The sequence below is a fragment of the Schistosoma haematobium genome, chromosome 2 (genome assembly GCF_000699445.3).
Source record: "Schistosoma haematobium chromosome 2, whole genome shotgun sequence".
Taxonomy (NCBI): Eukaryota; Metazoa; Platyhelminthes; class Trematoda; order Strigeidida; family Schistosomatidae; genus Schistosoma; species Schistosoma haematobium.
Window position 1 is genome coordinate 31,731,924 of NC_067197.1, and position 19,410 is coordinate 31,751,333.

Sequence of the window (19,410 nt, forward strand, 5' to 3'; positions counted from 1 at the left end):
CTACATTCAATCTTATTTGTCACAACCAATGTTAAAGTGGTCATTGTTTTTATGTACCAAAAGAAATTTAGACGGTATAACAGTTAATGATTCAAAGTAAGTCTTGATTAATAAACTGACAGTTTTTTTACTTATATTTATAAGAAAGCAACACTTTAATGAACTGCAATATGTTGACCTTATATCTATATATATGTCATCATGGATAATTAGATACTCGACACTGAGTTACCGACCATATAAACTTTGAGAATAGAATATTAATTCAAATGAATGTAAAATTAAGTCCAAAACATCTCAAAGGAATATTAAGTGAACTTCCAATATGACTTCAATACCTGGCCATAAAAATAAATATTTATGAGATTCTAACTGACAAGTTATTCACTCATCTACTCCAGGTTTGTAGATTTATTTGCAATAGGTAACCCTCTTCTAGAAAGTCAGTTATGGTAAAGTGCTAACCTAAAATAATGATTATCAAATGAAATTAGAATTCTTTTATCATCCTTACATAAGTGAAAGCATCTAAAAAGCTGACAGAGACAATTCACTTAATCATCTAGTATCCATTATCATGAAATATTTTAGAATTTCATATAAATGTTATCTATAATATAGTAGGCAGTAATTAACTAATTTTCAACGCATATTTTAATGTTTAAATCCAAGTAACAAATTTCGAGTAATTTTCTATATTGTCACTGAAATAACCAAATGGATTAAACAACTTCTCTTCACGAAAATCTTATTTCCTTGGTTTGATTTTGTAACACAATTGTAATCTCTTCATATTCATAATAAAACGGATGAAATAAACAATTCATAATATCATTAAGAAATGAAAAACTATCAATACTATGTTAGGATAACCAATTTATTGTCTTCCTAAATTGTGAAAACCATACATTAAATACTTCATTTGCACATCTTCCATCAGTTGTCTTTTACATCCTTCATGATTCTTTCAACTCTCAATTCCTTTTCGTTTTCTTCAGTTTAATCTTCTCGATTGTATTTTGATAGGTATCCCGCTCCCAATTAGTGTTATTTACTACTTGCGTCTGTCATTATAAGTAGCATACACCACAACTATACAGAGGGAACTACAGTATAGTAGTAATCAGCTTCCTTATAACTGAAGTGTGAGAGAGAGAAATGTGCTATGATCGCCAAGAGATCATTATTATATGGAGTTATTGACTAAAATTGTGAGCAATATACTGTACATAAGATCAGCGCAATAAACATATCAAAAAACTCATACACTAAATAAACCATATTGAAGTAATATAATATAACTAACCGCATTAATTCCGGATAATTGTTGTAAAACTTGGATTAGGCAAGCAATAAGCACTGGCATTCGAAGATCTTTTTGTGTAAATAATTGTGTAAATTTAAAAACTGGTTGATTTTTCGCAACTTCAATTTCTCCACGCAATTCACCAATGAATGTATCAACATTTTCTTTAACATTTAATTGTAAAAATGCTTTGCGTGCCTCAGCTTCTTTATTTTTTTTCATGTATAAAAATCGTGGACTTTCAGGACAAAATGGTAAAATAACCAATGACATAGCTGCTGGAACAGCACCCAAAGCAACAGCAAGTGGCCATAGATTTTTTGTGTTCAACAGAAATGAAAATGTAATGAAATACGAGAAAGCAATACCAATGGTTACAGCTAACTGATGACAAGCACCAATACCACCACGCAGATCACGTGGTGCCACTTCAGTTAAATAAAGTGAAGCTATGCCAATTGTAATGCCACTATTAATACCAATAACAAAACGGCCAACATATAATAACACAGGTTGCTGGACAAGAACACAAGGACCAACAATTACACCACCGATAATGCCAATAACATTATTGAGTAATAAACCATTTCGTCTATAATATTAGCAACAAAAAACAGAAGAGGAAATTGCTTGAAATCGATCAATACTCTGTCACTCTTATGTCGAGAGAATGACAAAAAGTTTTATAAATTGAATAAAATAACTGTATATTTCACAGTATCTGCATAGATAGTAACAAAACTCAAGTATGTCAAATCAACATAATCCAATAATGCTGATATGGTTAAACTCATCAAGGATTCTTTCATGATAAAATAGAATTACTTCCATATTTAAGATATATGTTCCTAGTACTCCAGTGGGTACTACTAGAGTAGTGAACGAAAACTTAGATGCGGAAAACCAATTTACTTTTTAGTACAAAATTGCAAAGTTCTTTGGTGAAATGTGAAAACTATACATTAAATACTTCATTTGCGAATCTTATATCAATTGTCTCAAACTTCATTGTCCCTTCATCGCTTTCACAATTACTCTCTGTTTACATTCCCGTTCTCTTTGATTCGACTTTCTCAACCTGCTGCCAGGCATTCCACATCTATTGGCTTTATATACTAATTATGCTGACAGACATAATCCCGTAATTATTGACAGAGAATATATATTCAATGTGACCATTCAACCTCGTAAAATAAGCAATTACTAGTGTGGATATAAAATCGATCTAACAGAGGTTTACACTGACTAAAATATTTTGTTGGTATAACAACTCCGACACATACTTTTTGCCCCCAAATGGCCTGATACGGTCGATGATGAGGAGAGTCAACCCTCCCTCTCGAAATGCTCTCACATGGCCACGTGCATACAACCACTGCCAGCAAAGTCCTACTCATTGCCTTCTCGTGGCGGGGGTGTTGTTTACGAAACTGAGAGGACAAAAAGCGAATGTCCGGCACTTAAATCGGGTTGTTGGAGATAGTGCATCCATCTACGGGAGTTAGAAAACCATGATTCCAAACCAATGGTGCACATGCGCTCCAGGATCCTAAGGGAAAAAGTGGCGTACGAACCAATTATTGGTCACCGGCTACCATGGGACTGCATCTAACGTTGCTCCACTGCATTGTGGATCAGACCTTTAGGTCGAAAGCTCCGGGTGTAGTCCCCTAAGAAAACTACCTGTTTCGGTTTGGGCACCCGAATAGTATCCCAGCCCTCACACAAATCGAATGATTTATATGACGCATATCTGTTCGGTGACTCCTTGTACCAATATCTATGTGTTAAAATAAACAAATAGTAATACGAAAAGAAAATCACTTGATCAATGTTTTCTGGTTACCAAAAAATTGTTCAAAATTTCATGATTCTATCAACTTATCGCCTCAAATAAGATTAATGTTACTTGTTTTTATTCACTATTAATCATATATCGAATCAGTAAATAAAAAAAAAGAAACGAGTGAAGAGGAGAAACAGTCATTGAACTTATAAACAAATGAAATACAGTATCATTAAACATCTCTTTACAAATCGATTAAAACATACCACTAGGGTCAGTTAACATAATTAATCGCAAAATTTTAAACTATTGAACAGTTTAATTGACATTTTATTCACGTGTTTAACGGTCATACATGGATAGTTGGATAGTCTGATTTATGATAGTAAACAGTTTGCAATTATTTAATACTTATCTATGCAAAATAGATAATTAGTAATACAGTTATTATGTTTATCTCATGGAATAGCATTAATCGAAAAGGTTTTAATGAAATAAAAATTATGTAAATTACGTTTTTTGTTACGTAATCTATCAATATTCATGTCGATAATCAATTTCCTTCAAGTAATAAAGATTAATATCAGATGGGTTTTGTGGATATTATAGTAATTTCAATGGTTAGGATCATGAGTCAGTTGAAGCTAGATCACCATGGAAAACCTGAAAGCACTGGACGGCCATTTCGTCCTGGCACCTCTGAGGAGTCCCACAATAGGACGAAACGGCCGTCCAGTGCTTCCAGGTTTTCCATGGTGATCTAGCTTCAACTGACTCATTATCTTAACCATTGAAATTGATAAAGATTAGTTATTCAGTAGATCGAGAAATAATATTCTAAGGTCTTACATGTTCTAAAACACTAAAACCAATCTTATTCTGAAGTCAAGAAATGATTACTTTTAAAAAAACGTAGTAACAATCAATTAGAGATGATATTTTTTTCTACTTACCGACCAATTCCATCAGCTACCCAACCACAACTGAATGCTCCTATCGCAGCGGCAACTACAAATATTGTACTGACATGAGTGTAGAAGAAGTTTGAATCTAATTCTGGAGTATTTGGAACAACTGTCTCATTGAAATATGTTTCAATATTCTATAAATTATTTAGTAAAGATTAAACATTAAGGTAAAAACCTTATTAAAAACATAGTGTATTGTTAAAATATGAAGGCGTTACCTAGAGAATAGCTATGATAGAATATGGTTTAACAAACAAACAATATGAGTGACTGTTTCATCTACCTACAGCTTAGTTTCATTATCCATAATATTATTAACTTAGGTACAAATTGTAGTCTCATATGTTTAGCTTAAACATCAACTACAGTTATCACAAGATAGGGAAACATAGAAACTAAATTTTCATTGAAGTATAGCATCAACATGAGATGCCAAAGTACTTGATAATACTGTTTGGGCGGGTGGATCCCCTACAATTCTCCAAGTTTCTAAACACCTCATGAAGTTCTTCTAAGTTTAACTAATTCATATTCTCTAAAATCGTATCTTTATCTATTCTTTTTTATTACCATCAACACCTTTGCTGTCGCTAGTACTCTGGAATTTATCATGTACCTCTCTGTATTAATAGGGGTATGGCAACTTGAACTAATATACACATGTGCCTATGTTGCATCAAAATGATTAACTGAATGACTGACTGATGGTGTAAAGCTTCCAGGTTGAAGCTTGTGGTACAATCCTTTCCTGCTTTTGAATGAACCTAACTAAATATTAAACATATTATTCTAAGAAATAACCATTAACTTACAACTCAACATATAAGTAAATTATATTACCGTATTACATCACACCTATTTACCAATAAGGTTACCTTATGTTGCTTTGAAGTGTCGTCTAATTTAGTGGTTTGCTGATATTAGTTCACAAAACTCGATGAGTTAGCAATCGTGTAACTTTAAAAAGTGTTTATCAACCAGTATTGACTGTATACATGTATATTTAATTATTTTTAACCAAAGTAATTCAGTTCCGTTCGATAGAAATTACCAGCATAAACATTCTGGAGAGGCATTAGTCATTATAACTGTAACTAAGCGAGAACGTAATCATATGTATGAGAACTATCTGGCCGACTATGTAGTATTCTATACTTTTGGTGCACAAAAATTCCAGTGTTTTGAATTTGAATGTAAGAGAGCCTTAGGTATTCCTGAATGTTGTAGGATGTTTTTTTGGAAAATAACACTAACGAAAAGTAGATTCGAACTCCTACTCGATTGGTTTTATGCTATGACACGAAACTACACCATCACGTAACTCAATTAAATGATCATTCAAGTTCCAGTACCGAAAACACAGTCAACCTATTCCTCTCACTTCAATAAAAGTAAAATTAACTATTTAACTTAACACGTTCAACTTGCTGGTACATATGAAATTACTAATTACGATATTCATATTATATATATATATATATATATATATATATATATATATATATATCGTCAATGAATATTACTCACCTTTCTTGGTAGATTCAAAACTCCAAGATTGTATCCGATTAGAAATGATGATCCAATACATGTTATAATGACAGTTAAAACAAGTTTCCCTGTGATACCGTTATTCTATAGAATAATGTAAAAGATATGAAACTATACTGAATGATAAAATAATGTTCAACTGATTTATTATTAAGGAACCAAATACATACACTATGTAACTTTATGAGAAACAAAAGATACATCAATTATAAATTTGTATTGTATCTGTATACGATATGTTCATATTATTGAACTGCTCAATAAATGTCTTACAATTTTTGATTACACCCACAGTGATCATTATTTGGTGAACTGTTATTGATTTTATTAATAAATAATGCATCATGTATGATAAACTTCGAGAATAACTTTACGAAACAGCTATTCACTATATCTCAGTTTCTTAATACTGGTTCAGTCAAAGAGGATGTTGTTCAAATCAATTATGAAAGCTTCACAGTCAAAAGATCTACCACAGAGAACACAACATTATCAAAATATTTAATCGATTTAAATCTATGATGGAAACCAGCTTGAAAATACATGTTGATTTTTGATATAAAATCGATATAAAAGATTCCTAGCTAATATCATTATCAATCATAAGATTATGATATTTTTTAATTATAATGTTCCATTCAATGATCAATACATAAGTAGATTTTTCTAACGTCGTCTTTCTATTATGCGTTCACATAAACATATTCTTATATTTGATTTCACTTTATCTTACAATGAGATCATTTGTTAACGCAAAAAGATTTCAATCAACAACTTTCACCGTTTAAGATTCAATAATAGACATTTCCTAACTCAAATGAAAATGGAATCCTAGAAAGATCATCTTTCTTCAGCCTTTCGTCTAACAATATATCCATACATAAGTTTACCATAAAAAACTTTGTAATCACAGGAGCATTAGTAAATATCAATATGATAAAAATAAATAGTCAATAACTATGTTCAATAATCATTATCGAAATTGAAAACGATGCTTACTGAAGCAACTCCCATCTTTTAGTTTAAGTCGTCAATCTAAAATGAATTATGCCACACCTCCTTAAACTTTTAAACTTATTTCAGATACTCCGCCCACTCATTACAATTGTGACCATTTGGGTCTGAGCTTATCAATTCACCAATCAAATGATTGTAAATAAACTAGTGAATACTTTTACTAAATAACCAGTAGGATAGGAAATAAAAGATTTTCTTATTGTTCATTGGATTAAATTTTCAATTCATGATACACACCCTATTTACCTTGTACTGATTGGTTAATAAAATGTTGTCAAGACACTATAGAAAAAGCATTGTTTTTTTTCTTTTATTTTGTAGAGTCCAAATAGGCAATAGAATAGTATTCCGACTAATAACACAACATAAATCATGACTGTAGGTATGTCTAGAAATGTATCAAAATAACTGAAATACTAGCTGAACAGGCCTACGTGACACTATCGGTCTAAGTTATATAGTTTTGAATAAGATTTCTAGTCACATTTCTTGTAATAATTTAGTTCAACAAATTAGTTAAATATTCTTTCTATAAAAAAACAAAACAAAAGAAAACAACTAGTATCCTAATTAATTTAGACTACAAAAATAGCATGAACTAATGTTAGTTAACTGTATATTTCACTTTGTTTTAGTCTTTCTATAAAGTCATGTGATAAATAAATAACTGTATGTAGTTAAATAAGAGTTTTTTTTTGTTTCAGTGAACTTAAAATCGTCTTAGATATAGACTGAAAGTCGTCAAAACATTCAGAAGAATTTACTGAAACTATAGTTGAAATGAATTCACTAAGTATAGTTTACTTGAGTTTTCCCATTGATGTTTAGGACTGCAATTGATCAGTCTCCTATTGGTATATGTGCATACTGTGCGTATTGCCTCGATATTGCCTTAATTTACAGGTTTTATAAACAAAGATGGATAGTGACTAGCAGTGGAGCTCAGGAAGCATGTTTCGTCCTATTTGGGACTCGTCATCTGGATGTACCTGCATCTCGGAGTTGATGTTCACTCTGGAACTTGAACCCAATACCGTTTGCTTCATACACAGGACTCAGTAGCTAAATGGATAACGTGATGGAGTTGGAAGCGAACGGTACTGAGTTCGATTCCAGGAATGAACATCAACTCTGAGATCCAGGTGCATCCAACTGACGAGTCCTGGATTCCACTGCTAGCCAATATCAATTTTTGCTTATATAGTTGAAATGTTTATCAGTATAGAAATGATGTGGTCAAGTTATGCAGATGGATAATTAATTTAATTAGAATGACGTTCTTCATAAACAAAATATTATAATGGGTTTATATTTGATGAAATCATGAAACGAAAATTGATTGCTGTACTCCTAATGAAAGATTGTTCGTGAATCTCATTATTCAATTTAATTAAATTTCATAGAACAGATAATGAGCCATGGAATTCATCGACCTAAAGAAATATGACTGGTAAATCTCTACTAGAATATTCAGGCATTTTAATTGTCTAATGCTACAGATTAGTGAAATCGTAAAAAATCATGATTATTTTTCTTGGGTTTATTCAAAAATGTGACTAGTAATAATAGTCAATTTACATTTGTACTGACATTCATGGTTTCAATTAACTCAAGATAAATTATAATAGACTGATTCTGAAGACTGGCTGAAGAATTTACTATGATACTTTCTACATCGATCTTGAATAAAAGCCTCACATGAATAAAGATAAAGTAGAGTTTGAACATGCAGAAAATCAGATGTTTATTCTTCATAACACTAGATGATCGTCATGCTGTTATGAATCAGATTAAGTTAGAAACGTGAATCACTGAATACAGACGTAATAGCTGAAAAATATTATTCTCCACTAGAGGCCTAGTATTTTTATTCTCATGGGGTTTGGGGGTGTTCTGCTGTGAAATACCAAACTAAAATGAAGTGTATCATCAGTAGTCCTTCTTCTTAACTTTTATTTTGCAGAGGCGTGAACTTCCTACAAATATAACGCACTACAACTGGTACCATATCGAATGGTTAAGCTAAAACGAAAGAATAGTATACATTTTTTATTTTGTGATTAAAACAATTTTCACAAGTCTATGAAACGTGTAAGTTCTGAATATTCAAAACATGACCTCTATCTCGGAAATTCATAACAAAGACGAGTAATTATCTTAAGGTCAAGTTTATGTATAATATATTAACGTCTAAAATGGCATGTTATAGGATGTTTGACGTAGTAGTAACATGATTTAAAAAATATAAATGTCAGTGATAATGCTAAAGATTTACACAGTTATTTCGTTTTAAGTAGGCAGAGTGATTGAGTTTATAATTATTCACAATATAAATCAATCTTTTGTAGAGTAGACAAGTATTATGCGAGTGTATGAAAATCCAAAGTATCTTGAACAGATTGACGTATAGTCTAAAGAGTAATGAAAACCGGTTAATTGAGAACAGTTCATAGATAAAAGGATGGAAATCAGTTATCTACTCGATAAATGTGAACAACAACAACAACTCATCAAAAATTTTTATTAACTTAAACTGAGTGCTTATGATCATGTCAGAGATAAAGACTGGATATATCAACTATGAATACCTGGAGTAAATATAAGCTCGGGGGTCCAAGTGAACCCAGATGACTAGTCACAAATGGAACGAAACGCGCATCCTAAATTCTATTTCCAGTCATTATCCTTTTCCAATAAGGACATCATGTTAGCTGTACCGACTGGACTGTTTAAAAAACGTTAAGGTTATCCAATAGTGTTTTATGGTTTCCAAATGGAACTACTGTCGAAATGAACCTCCAAAAGACCTGTTATATTAGCCTACAGTTTTAAAATACTAGCACTATTTAAATGTTTTTTCCTGACATATTTATTCTGATACAGATGAATGTAGCCCATTAACTTTGTGAAGAATGTATACAAAGTTATCTTTGGTAGAGTGGAGGGAAACAATAAATTTTCTTCATTGTTCAAAAACAGTGGTGAGTTAGAAAGTATCGGTCATTGAAACCAATTCATATTATGCTGCCGATGCGATCTTGGAAGCAGCTTTGTTGGAGGAACATTTTGGTACTATAGGTATTTCGACTTTTAGGACCCTGATGTTATTTATTTATTGAGGGATAAGGTAACGGCTGATCAAATCTGATTTGGTTAGTTGAAAATCAATCAGCTTATAGAATTTATTTAAAACATTAAAATGCAAGGCACTTTTCAAAACAGAAAAATTTGTGACTTTACTCACTAGTGATTGTGAATCATTGAAAGTAGTTTTATAATCTTTGTAGCTGGATAATTTTATGGCTGTTGTACGGCAAATAAGAACAAGAATTAATGGCGAAGATGAATCCTTCTGTTTTGGACACATTTAGTACAGTTACAGTGTTAGTCTGTTCATAGTTAGTTGTGTTCACATTGTTTCGATGCAATTAATACTATTCTATGGTTATGAAATCTAATATTTAAAATCGACAATATCTAGTAACTCCTCAAGTTTAATCATTTTTGAATTTCAGTAGTAATCAGTATTTGATAATTATTATATATTATTACTATATTTCCGTATCGGGTAGAGACAGGTATCCACCTCAGACAATCATGAATGATTGATCGAGATCTACTGAAGTTAGATAATAATATCGTTGGATGTCTGCTCAGTGGTCTAGAAGTTAGACGTTCGAGTGAGACACTGAAGGTTCTGCGTTCGAATCGAGGTCGTGGATGCTCCCTAATGAAAAATCCCATACTAGGACGAAACGGTCGTCCATTGCTCCCTGGTTTTCAATGCTTGTATAGCTTAAATCAACTCACAAATTCAACTATTATTAGTAGGATTGATATTACTAACTAATAATTAATTAATTAGATGTGCACGATCAATAAAAGCAGTCATTAAAGGTTACTATATTATTAATAAGTTCATGATAAATTTTTGAATCAACAATTAATAGGGTAATTGTTGAAAGCTCACATGATATATTACCTATGTTATTGATGCATTTTCAAAAGAAGATCTAATTTTTTCAATATTTATATATCAGCAATGTTGATCATTATGGATTCAATATGAAACTAAAGTGTATCTTCAATTACATATCATGATAGTTCAATGTTTAAATGCTAATTATCACTTTTGATATGTAGATAATTTTGTCTGTATTATTGGTTAAAATAAAACTAATTCAATCGTAATCATTAGCCCCAGGCAATGGATGATAACATTAAGAAATAATGTACTGAATATTCGATATTGTTGTTCATTTTTGCTATACATACATAACTGTGATGGCATGTTCCAAAGTGTTTGAAATAGGAAAAAGATTCAAAGATTGAGTTTTATTGTTCACTAACATCACGCATTTCTAATACATAATGACATATATTGTATTTTTAGTTGTAATACAAACTCATATCTCAGGATAAATTGATTTTAGTCAACAAAAATAAATAACAGCAAACTCAGAACTTTATTTAAAGATGAACGCATTACTTTATTGAACTTGAGTTGGTAGTGGGATAACTCCCCAAGGAGCCCCTCTGGGGCTATTGCTGGTGTCAGGCCCGCATAAATGAGGAGAGTTGGGCATGGGATTAGCGACAACATCCCGTAGAAAACTAACTTGCTAAAAAAACGCTAAGTAAGATAGTAGTATAGTTCGATGTCATGAAGCATATTGTTTAAATGAATTTTTAAAGTTAATTAAGGTTAGATTAAAAGTGTTTCATCCAAATATTCCTATGGTGTATGCTACTCATGTTGACAGATATAAATATTACGTGTTATTAATCAGAAGTGGAATGCTTGGCAGCAGAATATTGAGGAGAGAGCAATTGTAATAACAATAGGATTGTAAGAATTCTAAAGTATGTGAAGGACGACCAAAGGAAGGTGTGTAAATAATGTATTGAATATATGGGTTTTATATTTTAAGAAATCACTTTGTAAGTTTACATTAAACAATAAATTGGTTTATCCTACCTGAGTTCTCGTTCACTACAGTAGTGCTTTCTCTATAGATACTTTGCAAATTTCATTCAGCAAAAAGAAACGGGATTAAATGAATTAGCTTTTTAAAAATATTCCTACAAGCGTTTTTATAAGATACTTAGTGATATCCAACGGATAGATTCACTAGCGATTGTTTGAAATTATTTATAAAACCATTTCTATATCCTCTTGTAGTTAATTATTGTCTAGCGCTGACAAATAAGTTTCAACAGTTGAGATCATGAGTCAATTGAAGCTAGACAACCATGGAAAACCTGGAAGCACTGGACGGCCGTTTCATCCTATTGTGGGACTCCTCAGCAGTTATAAAAAAGACTGAAAACATATCGTTTTATTATTCGTAAAACCTGTATTGTGATTATCAACAGGAATTTTTACGGACTCATGTAATGATAAATAATTACATTGTTCATTTTGTTTAGAAAAGTTAAATACCAGAACTAAACAATTGTTTCTTGTGATACCTGATCGTCAATCACATTCATTTAAAGCAATTAGATATAATTTAGTTAAAATAAAAAAGCATAGTATATTCTAATAGTTGAATTCATGAGTCAATCGGAGCTAGACCACCATGAAAAAACCTGGAAGCACTGCACGGCCGTTTCTTTCTAGTATAGGACTCCTTAGCAGTTCACATCCACGATCCCGCCTCGCGAGATTCGAACCTAGGGCCTATCAGTCTCGCACACGAACGCTCAACCACTAAACCACGGAGCCTGAATCCAACGGTGTTAACGCCTAACTTCAACCAATCCATTGTATATTCATTGTGTATGTTTCTGTAACAAATGAAAATGTAAACTCTCTGTTTAAAAATTTATATTCATCCTACATATTTAGAGTTGTTAACTCAGAGACTTCAAAAGAAATTCCATAGAACTATTTAAAATAAACTATAAGTGAAGTATACAATAAATCTGAGATAATGTTTCATAGGCATTTCATAGTAAAATGTTTATACAAGCTTATCAAGTGAATTATGAAATAAATCACTATTGAAATAAACACTAAGATGTAACCAAGACTAATCAGTTATCTAAAACACAAAAAATCTTGACAAAATAAAGTCAAATTAATTGTTACATTTCTCATTGAATGATAGATAGTAGACAAAATTAATTGTAAAAAGAGAACAAGAACGAGGATTGATGCAGGATAATATGAATTCATTTTATTTCGTTAGTTTCTTATCAGCTGCTTACAGCCTAAATTATTTGATAATCAATGTTATTACAGATATGGACATACTTTTACATACGAGGATGATTAACGATGAACTTATGTGCATCAAAATGTAATGAAGATTTCAATAGAGTTGATAAGGTCATAAAAAATTGTTTGTTTTGGATAAATTAAGTTTGAGAGGAAAAGTTCCAGAACATTGGATTAGTGATTAGAAAAATGACAATGATGTAATTTAAACTTCAGAAAGAGTTCAAATAATGAATGACGTAATAAATAAAAAGGGAGTTTATTGTTACCAGAGCAAAGAAAGATTTATTACTGCCTCTTTTTGGATACATAGATTTCGTTTTAGACGTTCTATTGCTATCGCTTTGACAAATTTCAAAAGTTTGGGTTTTGATTGTTTGTTAATCACCTTGAAGGACTTTAATGTATCGACTTCATGTCCTATATCAAAGAGATGTCTTGTGGTGGCACTGTTGAATGCTTTTAATTCATTTGATCTTAGATTTTTCGGGAATATGTTCTTTGAATCAGATGTAGGCTCTCTTTTCTGTTCTACCAATATAACTGCTTTGGCAGATACACGTAAATTTATATAAACCGTTGATATAAATTTCTTATAAACTATTCTTAAATATTTACATTGAATAATTCAGTTATCCAGTCATTTTAAACAGATTGTACTTATTATGTTAAGTTAAGAGAGATAAGTATGTTAATGCCATTAAGGAATTCCAAGTACTCTGTTTATGATAAATATGAAGGTAGGATATTGTACTAAAGTCGTTATCACATGATTATTCCGAAAAAGAAAAAAATGAAATAGTTACTTAGTCAATATATATTTAGTAGCTATGACTGTAATATAACTTTAAGAAAATGATTAGAATACATACTATACAAACTACATCATTGTTATATAGTTCAATTTATGGATTTATATATTTTTGATGATTTGAAAATAGTTTCTTTTTTTACAAAAAAAATCATTAAATGATATCAAAATCTCATGCACAGGTATTTTGTTAATGTTTAGAACTTATTATACATGACTATCTATCTAATACATTTGCAAGGAGTCTAACTTGATGATAGTATAAAGTTCTCAAAGAATTCGTAAATCTTTATAATCAACTTTACATAGACATTGTTTAGTTGATATCACTGTAGAATCAAAACTTTGTCGAAATTATGAATATACAATCACGCAGCTTAAGAAAGTGAATATAATTTGAGTCATTTGAATTCTCAGTAAAGAGTTATGGCGATTACTGAGTTTAGATTGAAATCATGAGTGGATGAATGTTAGATCATCGTTGAAAACCTGTAAGTACTGGGTGACCGTTTCGTCCTAGTATGAGACTCATCAGCACTGCACATCCACGATCCCTTTATTGTAGTGTTTGTATTTTTACTTTACAAGACATATAAGATGAAAATCTATGAATCCTTTTTGAGGCAAACGTTATTCTAAAACTTAAAAATTAACTAGACAAACCATAATACAAATAATTTCGCACTTTATTTTGATTGTATCAATGATAACATTTTTGGTAAGATGTAATTAAGTAGTTAAAAAATAGCATTTTTTAACCTAAAGGATAATACTCGCCGCAATAGTATTTTAATCAAATGTTACGAAAGTATTTTTTTAATGCCTTTAATGCTCATAATTCAGGGTTTTATTGCATGAAAAAGTTACCAGGTGATTTTTATTCATTAAACTGATACGGGTGGAACTAAAAGTGTACTGAAACTAGCTTTTCAGTCTGGAAATTTAGAAGCGAACCATTTGTCCCACGATTGACTTCCTATAGAACTGAAACTTTCACAGTGGTAAAATTTGGTTGACACTAAAGGACTAGGTGAATATAACGCTAGTAACCATTTATTAAGAAAAGGTTTATACACTGAACTTATTTGTTTTTGTTCATTATAAGGAAAAAAATTACGGCAACAAAGGTTCTCATAATAAAATTTAAACTGAATTAAAACTGTATGTAGGTAGTTGTTTTTTGTGTTGGTTTTTTGAATCTTCTCATTGACGTTTAGGACTGCAATATCGAGTCATTCCGCATAGGATGTACACATGAAATAAGAGATTAATGGGAAAATTCACTCCATTGCTCAAGCTGGTGATTATCTGGACTCAGTAGCAAAGTGGATATCATGATGGCGTTTAAGGCGAATAATACTGGGTTGAAGTACTGAAATAAATATAAACTGTGAGATGCAGGTACATCCAGTTGAAATAGAAAGAAACGCGTGTCATTGATTCCACTGTTAGCCATCATTCATCTCTGCTTATAATGTATATAAGTAAGACAATTAAGTAATAAAATAATAACATTTTCTGACTTTAGCAATACTGTGGTGGGATAAAACGAATTAGTAATTAATTAATGTGAACTAGTTTTAATCACGTTTTTATATTATATCTATTGATGTAATGAAATCGATTAATTGATTAAATCCCACTATTTGCTACATTTCACTTAAAATTTAACCTGTTATCCTGTAGATTAAATCAATAAAGCAAACCAATCAATGATTTCTAAATTCACGTGAATAAAACAATTGATCAATCTTTATCGATCTCAAACTTTATTTAATTATCTTCTTATGAATTATTAATAAATGTAATCTTAGTAAACTTTAAGTTTTTCAGCTTTGATTGATAGACTAGCTTTCACCTCAGAAAAAAACAATGTTAGTGTAATAAAGTGTATAGCTAGTGTTTTATTAATTCTTTCAGATTCAATCAAATATTAAATCGATATTAAGTATTATCTTGTACACATTATTGATTATCAAGATAAAAGAGCATCCAAAATAACAGTATATAATGATTGCTCCGTTAAATTGTAGAGCTGGATTATTGTTCATACAATATTAAACTTTAATGGCAACTATTTACAATCAAACTGTAGATTTTTAATTTTTTTAAAAATATTGTGGAAGAATGTTAACTATTTTCTACACAGTCGAACGCCAAACTACTCAAAATGATCAATTAAAATTAGAAAAATAAAAACTCTTCAAATTCCCGATATACCGATCAATTCAATATCATTAATTAAAATACGATAACACTTTTACAATTATTCCTAATAATATATTATAACATTTTACCATAAGCTTTAAGATTAACCTCGATGATTTCCAAGTGTCATTCTAGCTCAGTGGTCTAAAGGTTAAGCGAACACGCGCGAAACCGATTGATCCTGGGTTCGAATCTCGCGAGGCAGGATAGTGGATGCGCACTGATGAGGAGTCCCATACTAGGACGAAACAGCCGTTCAGTGCTTACAGGTTTTTCACAGTGATCTAGCTTCAATTGACCCATGAACTCAACTATTAAAAGTCTAATTTATAAATATCAATATAAAACACGATTTATTTAAACCAGTAGACAGATAACCAACTATACTATAATCAAATCACAATAAACCATTGATACATTTTCTGATTTACACAGGTTTACAAATTAGCAAACAAATTAACTTTTCAAAAGTAAACATTTTATTGATAAATCTTTGTTTATCTTAACTGTTTATGGGTATTCTTTTAAACAAACTACCTTTAATTGTCAATGGAAGGAATGTTAAAAAAATAGTTTTTACAATTATAAAGAGTATACCATTATTTAAAAAAAAACTGAGAAAATAAACAAGTATAAGCCAATAATTTAATTCAGTTTGTATGCGTAGCTGTTTATATTCAAGTCACATTTTAATAACCGATAATGTCTTATACTTCCAGGTTTTAAATGGTTGTCTTAGATTGATCTTTCTTCTTCGTCTTCTTCTCCTTATCAACATCCTTCACAACTTCTATACTACTGAAATGGAATAAACCAATGATTAATAACATAACACTGTCGATAACTAAATAAACAAGACTGGAAATAAACAATTAATCGGGATATTAGTACATCACTGGTTGAAATCATGAGCCAGTTGAAGCTAGACCACCATGGAAAACCTGGGAGCACTGGACGACCGTTTCGTTCTAGTATGGGACTCCTCAGCAGTCCGCATCCACGATCCTCCACCCCGCAAGATTCGAACCCAGGACCTATCAATCTCAAACTAGGACAAAACAGCCGTCCAGTGCTTCCAGGTTTTCCATGGTGGTCTAGCTTCAATCGATTCATGATTTCAAACAGTGAAATTTCTAAAATCTCCACAAAACCCCTTCTGATAAAATCAGTGTTTGGCTAATTTAGTTTTATTCGAGTTAGAGTGTAATGTAATAAGTGAATGAAGAGAAAAATAAAACAGCAATTGACCAATAGTATTCGTTCACTTTCTAATTTGTTTACCTTCTGTAAATCATGTGACTTGTGCATAAATTTCAAATATAATGGAATAAAGGGCGAGTTGGCAAGTATAAAAACAAAAAAAAATAATACTTCATTTGAACTACATATAGATGAGAGAAAAAATTGTCTTTTTTTGTTGAGTTCTATTTAGTTTATTTTTGTTACCATTATGATTACTACCCCATGATAATAATCTATTGCTTTATTTACATCTATTTATAATGCAGAAAGTACAACTACACAGTCAATATTATAGTGATAACCTGTTGTGTCGAGTTTACGGACAGTTTCTAAACCAAATTTTGAGAGTATCAGTTCTTTGTTTCTTTTTTTTAATAGTTAAAATGTTAACAAGGAATAATAAGCAATGGTAATTAATACATGACTAATGGATTGTGGCTAGAAGTGAAATCAAAGACAAGCATTTTGTTCAATTTAGAATTCGTCATCGGTATGTATCTGTATCCAAAACATAACGTTTACACTGGAAACCAAGCCCAGGTTTTTTCGCATCAAACATCACTGTGTCATCCGACGAGCTAACGAGTCTAGAGAGCCACTCCGATGTAAATCTGTTATGATATTTATATTACTATTCTGAAAGAGTTTTGGTATTCTTAACTGAAATTTAATCAGCTTTTGTTGTCATTTGTACATTTTATGTGAAATGCCATGAAATAGCCAAATGGTCACATGCTTTTATAAAACTAACGGATTGTGGCTAATATGCAAATATAAGGCTAATGTACATTCAAATGACAAGTCTTAAATAGCATAGAACTCCATTGCTGAATTCTACTATCAGCAACCATCCATCATTTTAATGAAGAACTTGTGACAACTTGGCAATATCGAGATAATCTACACAAGGAAACTATATCCCAACAAAAACTCATTATAACTAAGTCAATAATAATAATAATAAGCTAGTCAAAATCATTTCTGTTAGTGAACTATGTTGATTGAAATACTAGAATGAACAGAACGTTACGACTGATATTTCCCTAGGAAAAACCTAAAATCTAACACTAATCCCTACTGATTATCTAAAAATATAAACTTACTATTGTTATATAAGGAATTGGGAAGAAAGGCTAATAACAATTAGGTTTTATTGTCGTGGTCAAAAATTATTTTAATAGGAGATAAAGACATCTTAGTGAGAAATATTCTATCGATTATGTCATTAAATCAAGTAGTATAATTGTTTGCACAGTGATTTAGCAATTATAGTAGTTTATATTTTTTTAAAAATATAAGATTACATTATGCAGTATTTGGAAATTTTGAATATCATAAGAGGATTGGGCTTGAAGGGTAAAGAAAAATTGTAAAAAGGAAATTGTTTGTTGATGAGAAATATGCACAGTAACTGTTTACTCGACAGATATGAAAAAAAGAAAGAAAAATATTGATGTCGATAACAACTGAATGCAGAATAAGAATAAAAATGTGTTGCGGTGGTAATACCTTGGTAAAGTTAGTGCTTTCGTACGCAGAGTTTAGACATGAACAACTGAATTCTTAAACCCTCCATAGTGTGCAAATTTTCGATTTCTGTTTATTTTGTGTCTCAGATTATTTCGACAGTTCTATTAATATAACTTGACCAGTAATCTATAGTGAGCCTCTTGTTCTATTGAAAATTCATCAAACTGAGGGACATTCATACATGTAACTACACAACTTATGATCATTTCAGTCATGTACATTAACGACAGAAAATAAAAATACATTCAGCAATCTATATACAATTGAGTCTGAAAAATAGTTAGTAACGTTTTAATCTTTGAGGAGTTAGATATTATTTTCAAGTTTTGGCCTGAACTTGAGAACTGTTATATAAGTACATTCAAAAGTTTGATATTCCGTTTAATTTGTATGAAGCTTTCGTTACAAGGTATGGTGTAAATGATAATCAAGATAGTTGTTTTGTTCTAGATTTACGTACTTTTCAATTACTGACTTCTACAAAAACTACTGAAGTTTCAGTGATAACTTTTAACTAATGAAGTTAGACCCTGTCAAGACTAGATTCATTCACTTAGTAAAGCCACTGTATGATTATTGCACTACATTACAGATTGGCTGAAATCAAAGTATTATATTTCTATATCATGGTGATTTAAATGTAACGAGCTCAGTGGAATACATAAAAATCCTGAGTTTACTCGTTATGTATAGCTGTAGAGTCCCAAAAATATCAAAACAGATGTACTGTGATTTTATTTGCCTTCATTAGTTGCATAACTGAATTGTTGT

General features: G+C 30.9%; 1 protein-coding gene across 2 annotated transcripts in view; it reads right to left on the bottom strand.

Moving 5' to 3' along the window:
• The window catches only part of SLC2A4_1 (Solute carrier 2, facilitated glucose transporter member 4), a 58,441-nt gene that overhangs the window by 4,783 nt on the left and 34,248 nt on the right, over positions 1–19,410 (bottom strand). Inside the window, exons 1-4 of one of the 2 annotated variants that reach the window (XM_051214957.1) lie at positions 6,608–6,806; positions 5,588–5,692; positions 4,046–4,194; positions 1,307–1,898 (exon numbers count right to left, since the gene is read on the bottom strand). In XM_051214957.1, the coding sequence (XP_051068143.1) occupies positions 1,307–1,898; positions 4,046–4,194; positions 5,588–5,692; positions 6,608–6,622 (861 nt within the window). In that variant the 5' untranslated portion in view covers positions 6,623–6,806. Of the gene's footprint in view, positions 1–1,306; positions 4,195–5,587; positions 5,693–6,607; positions 6,807–19,410 lie in introns of those variants that run through there. The other variant, XM_051214958.1, reaches the window with a different exon arrangement.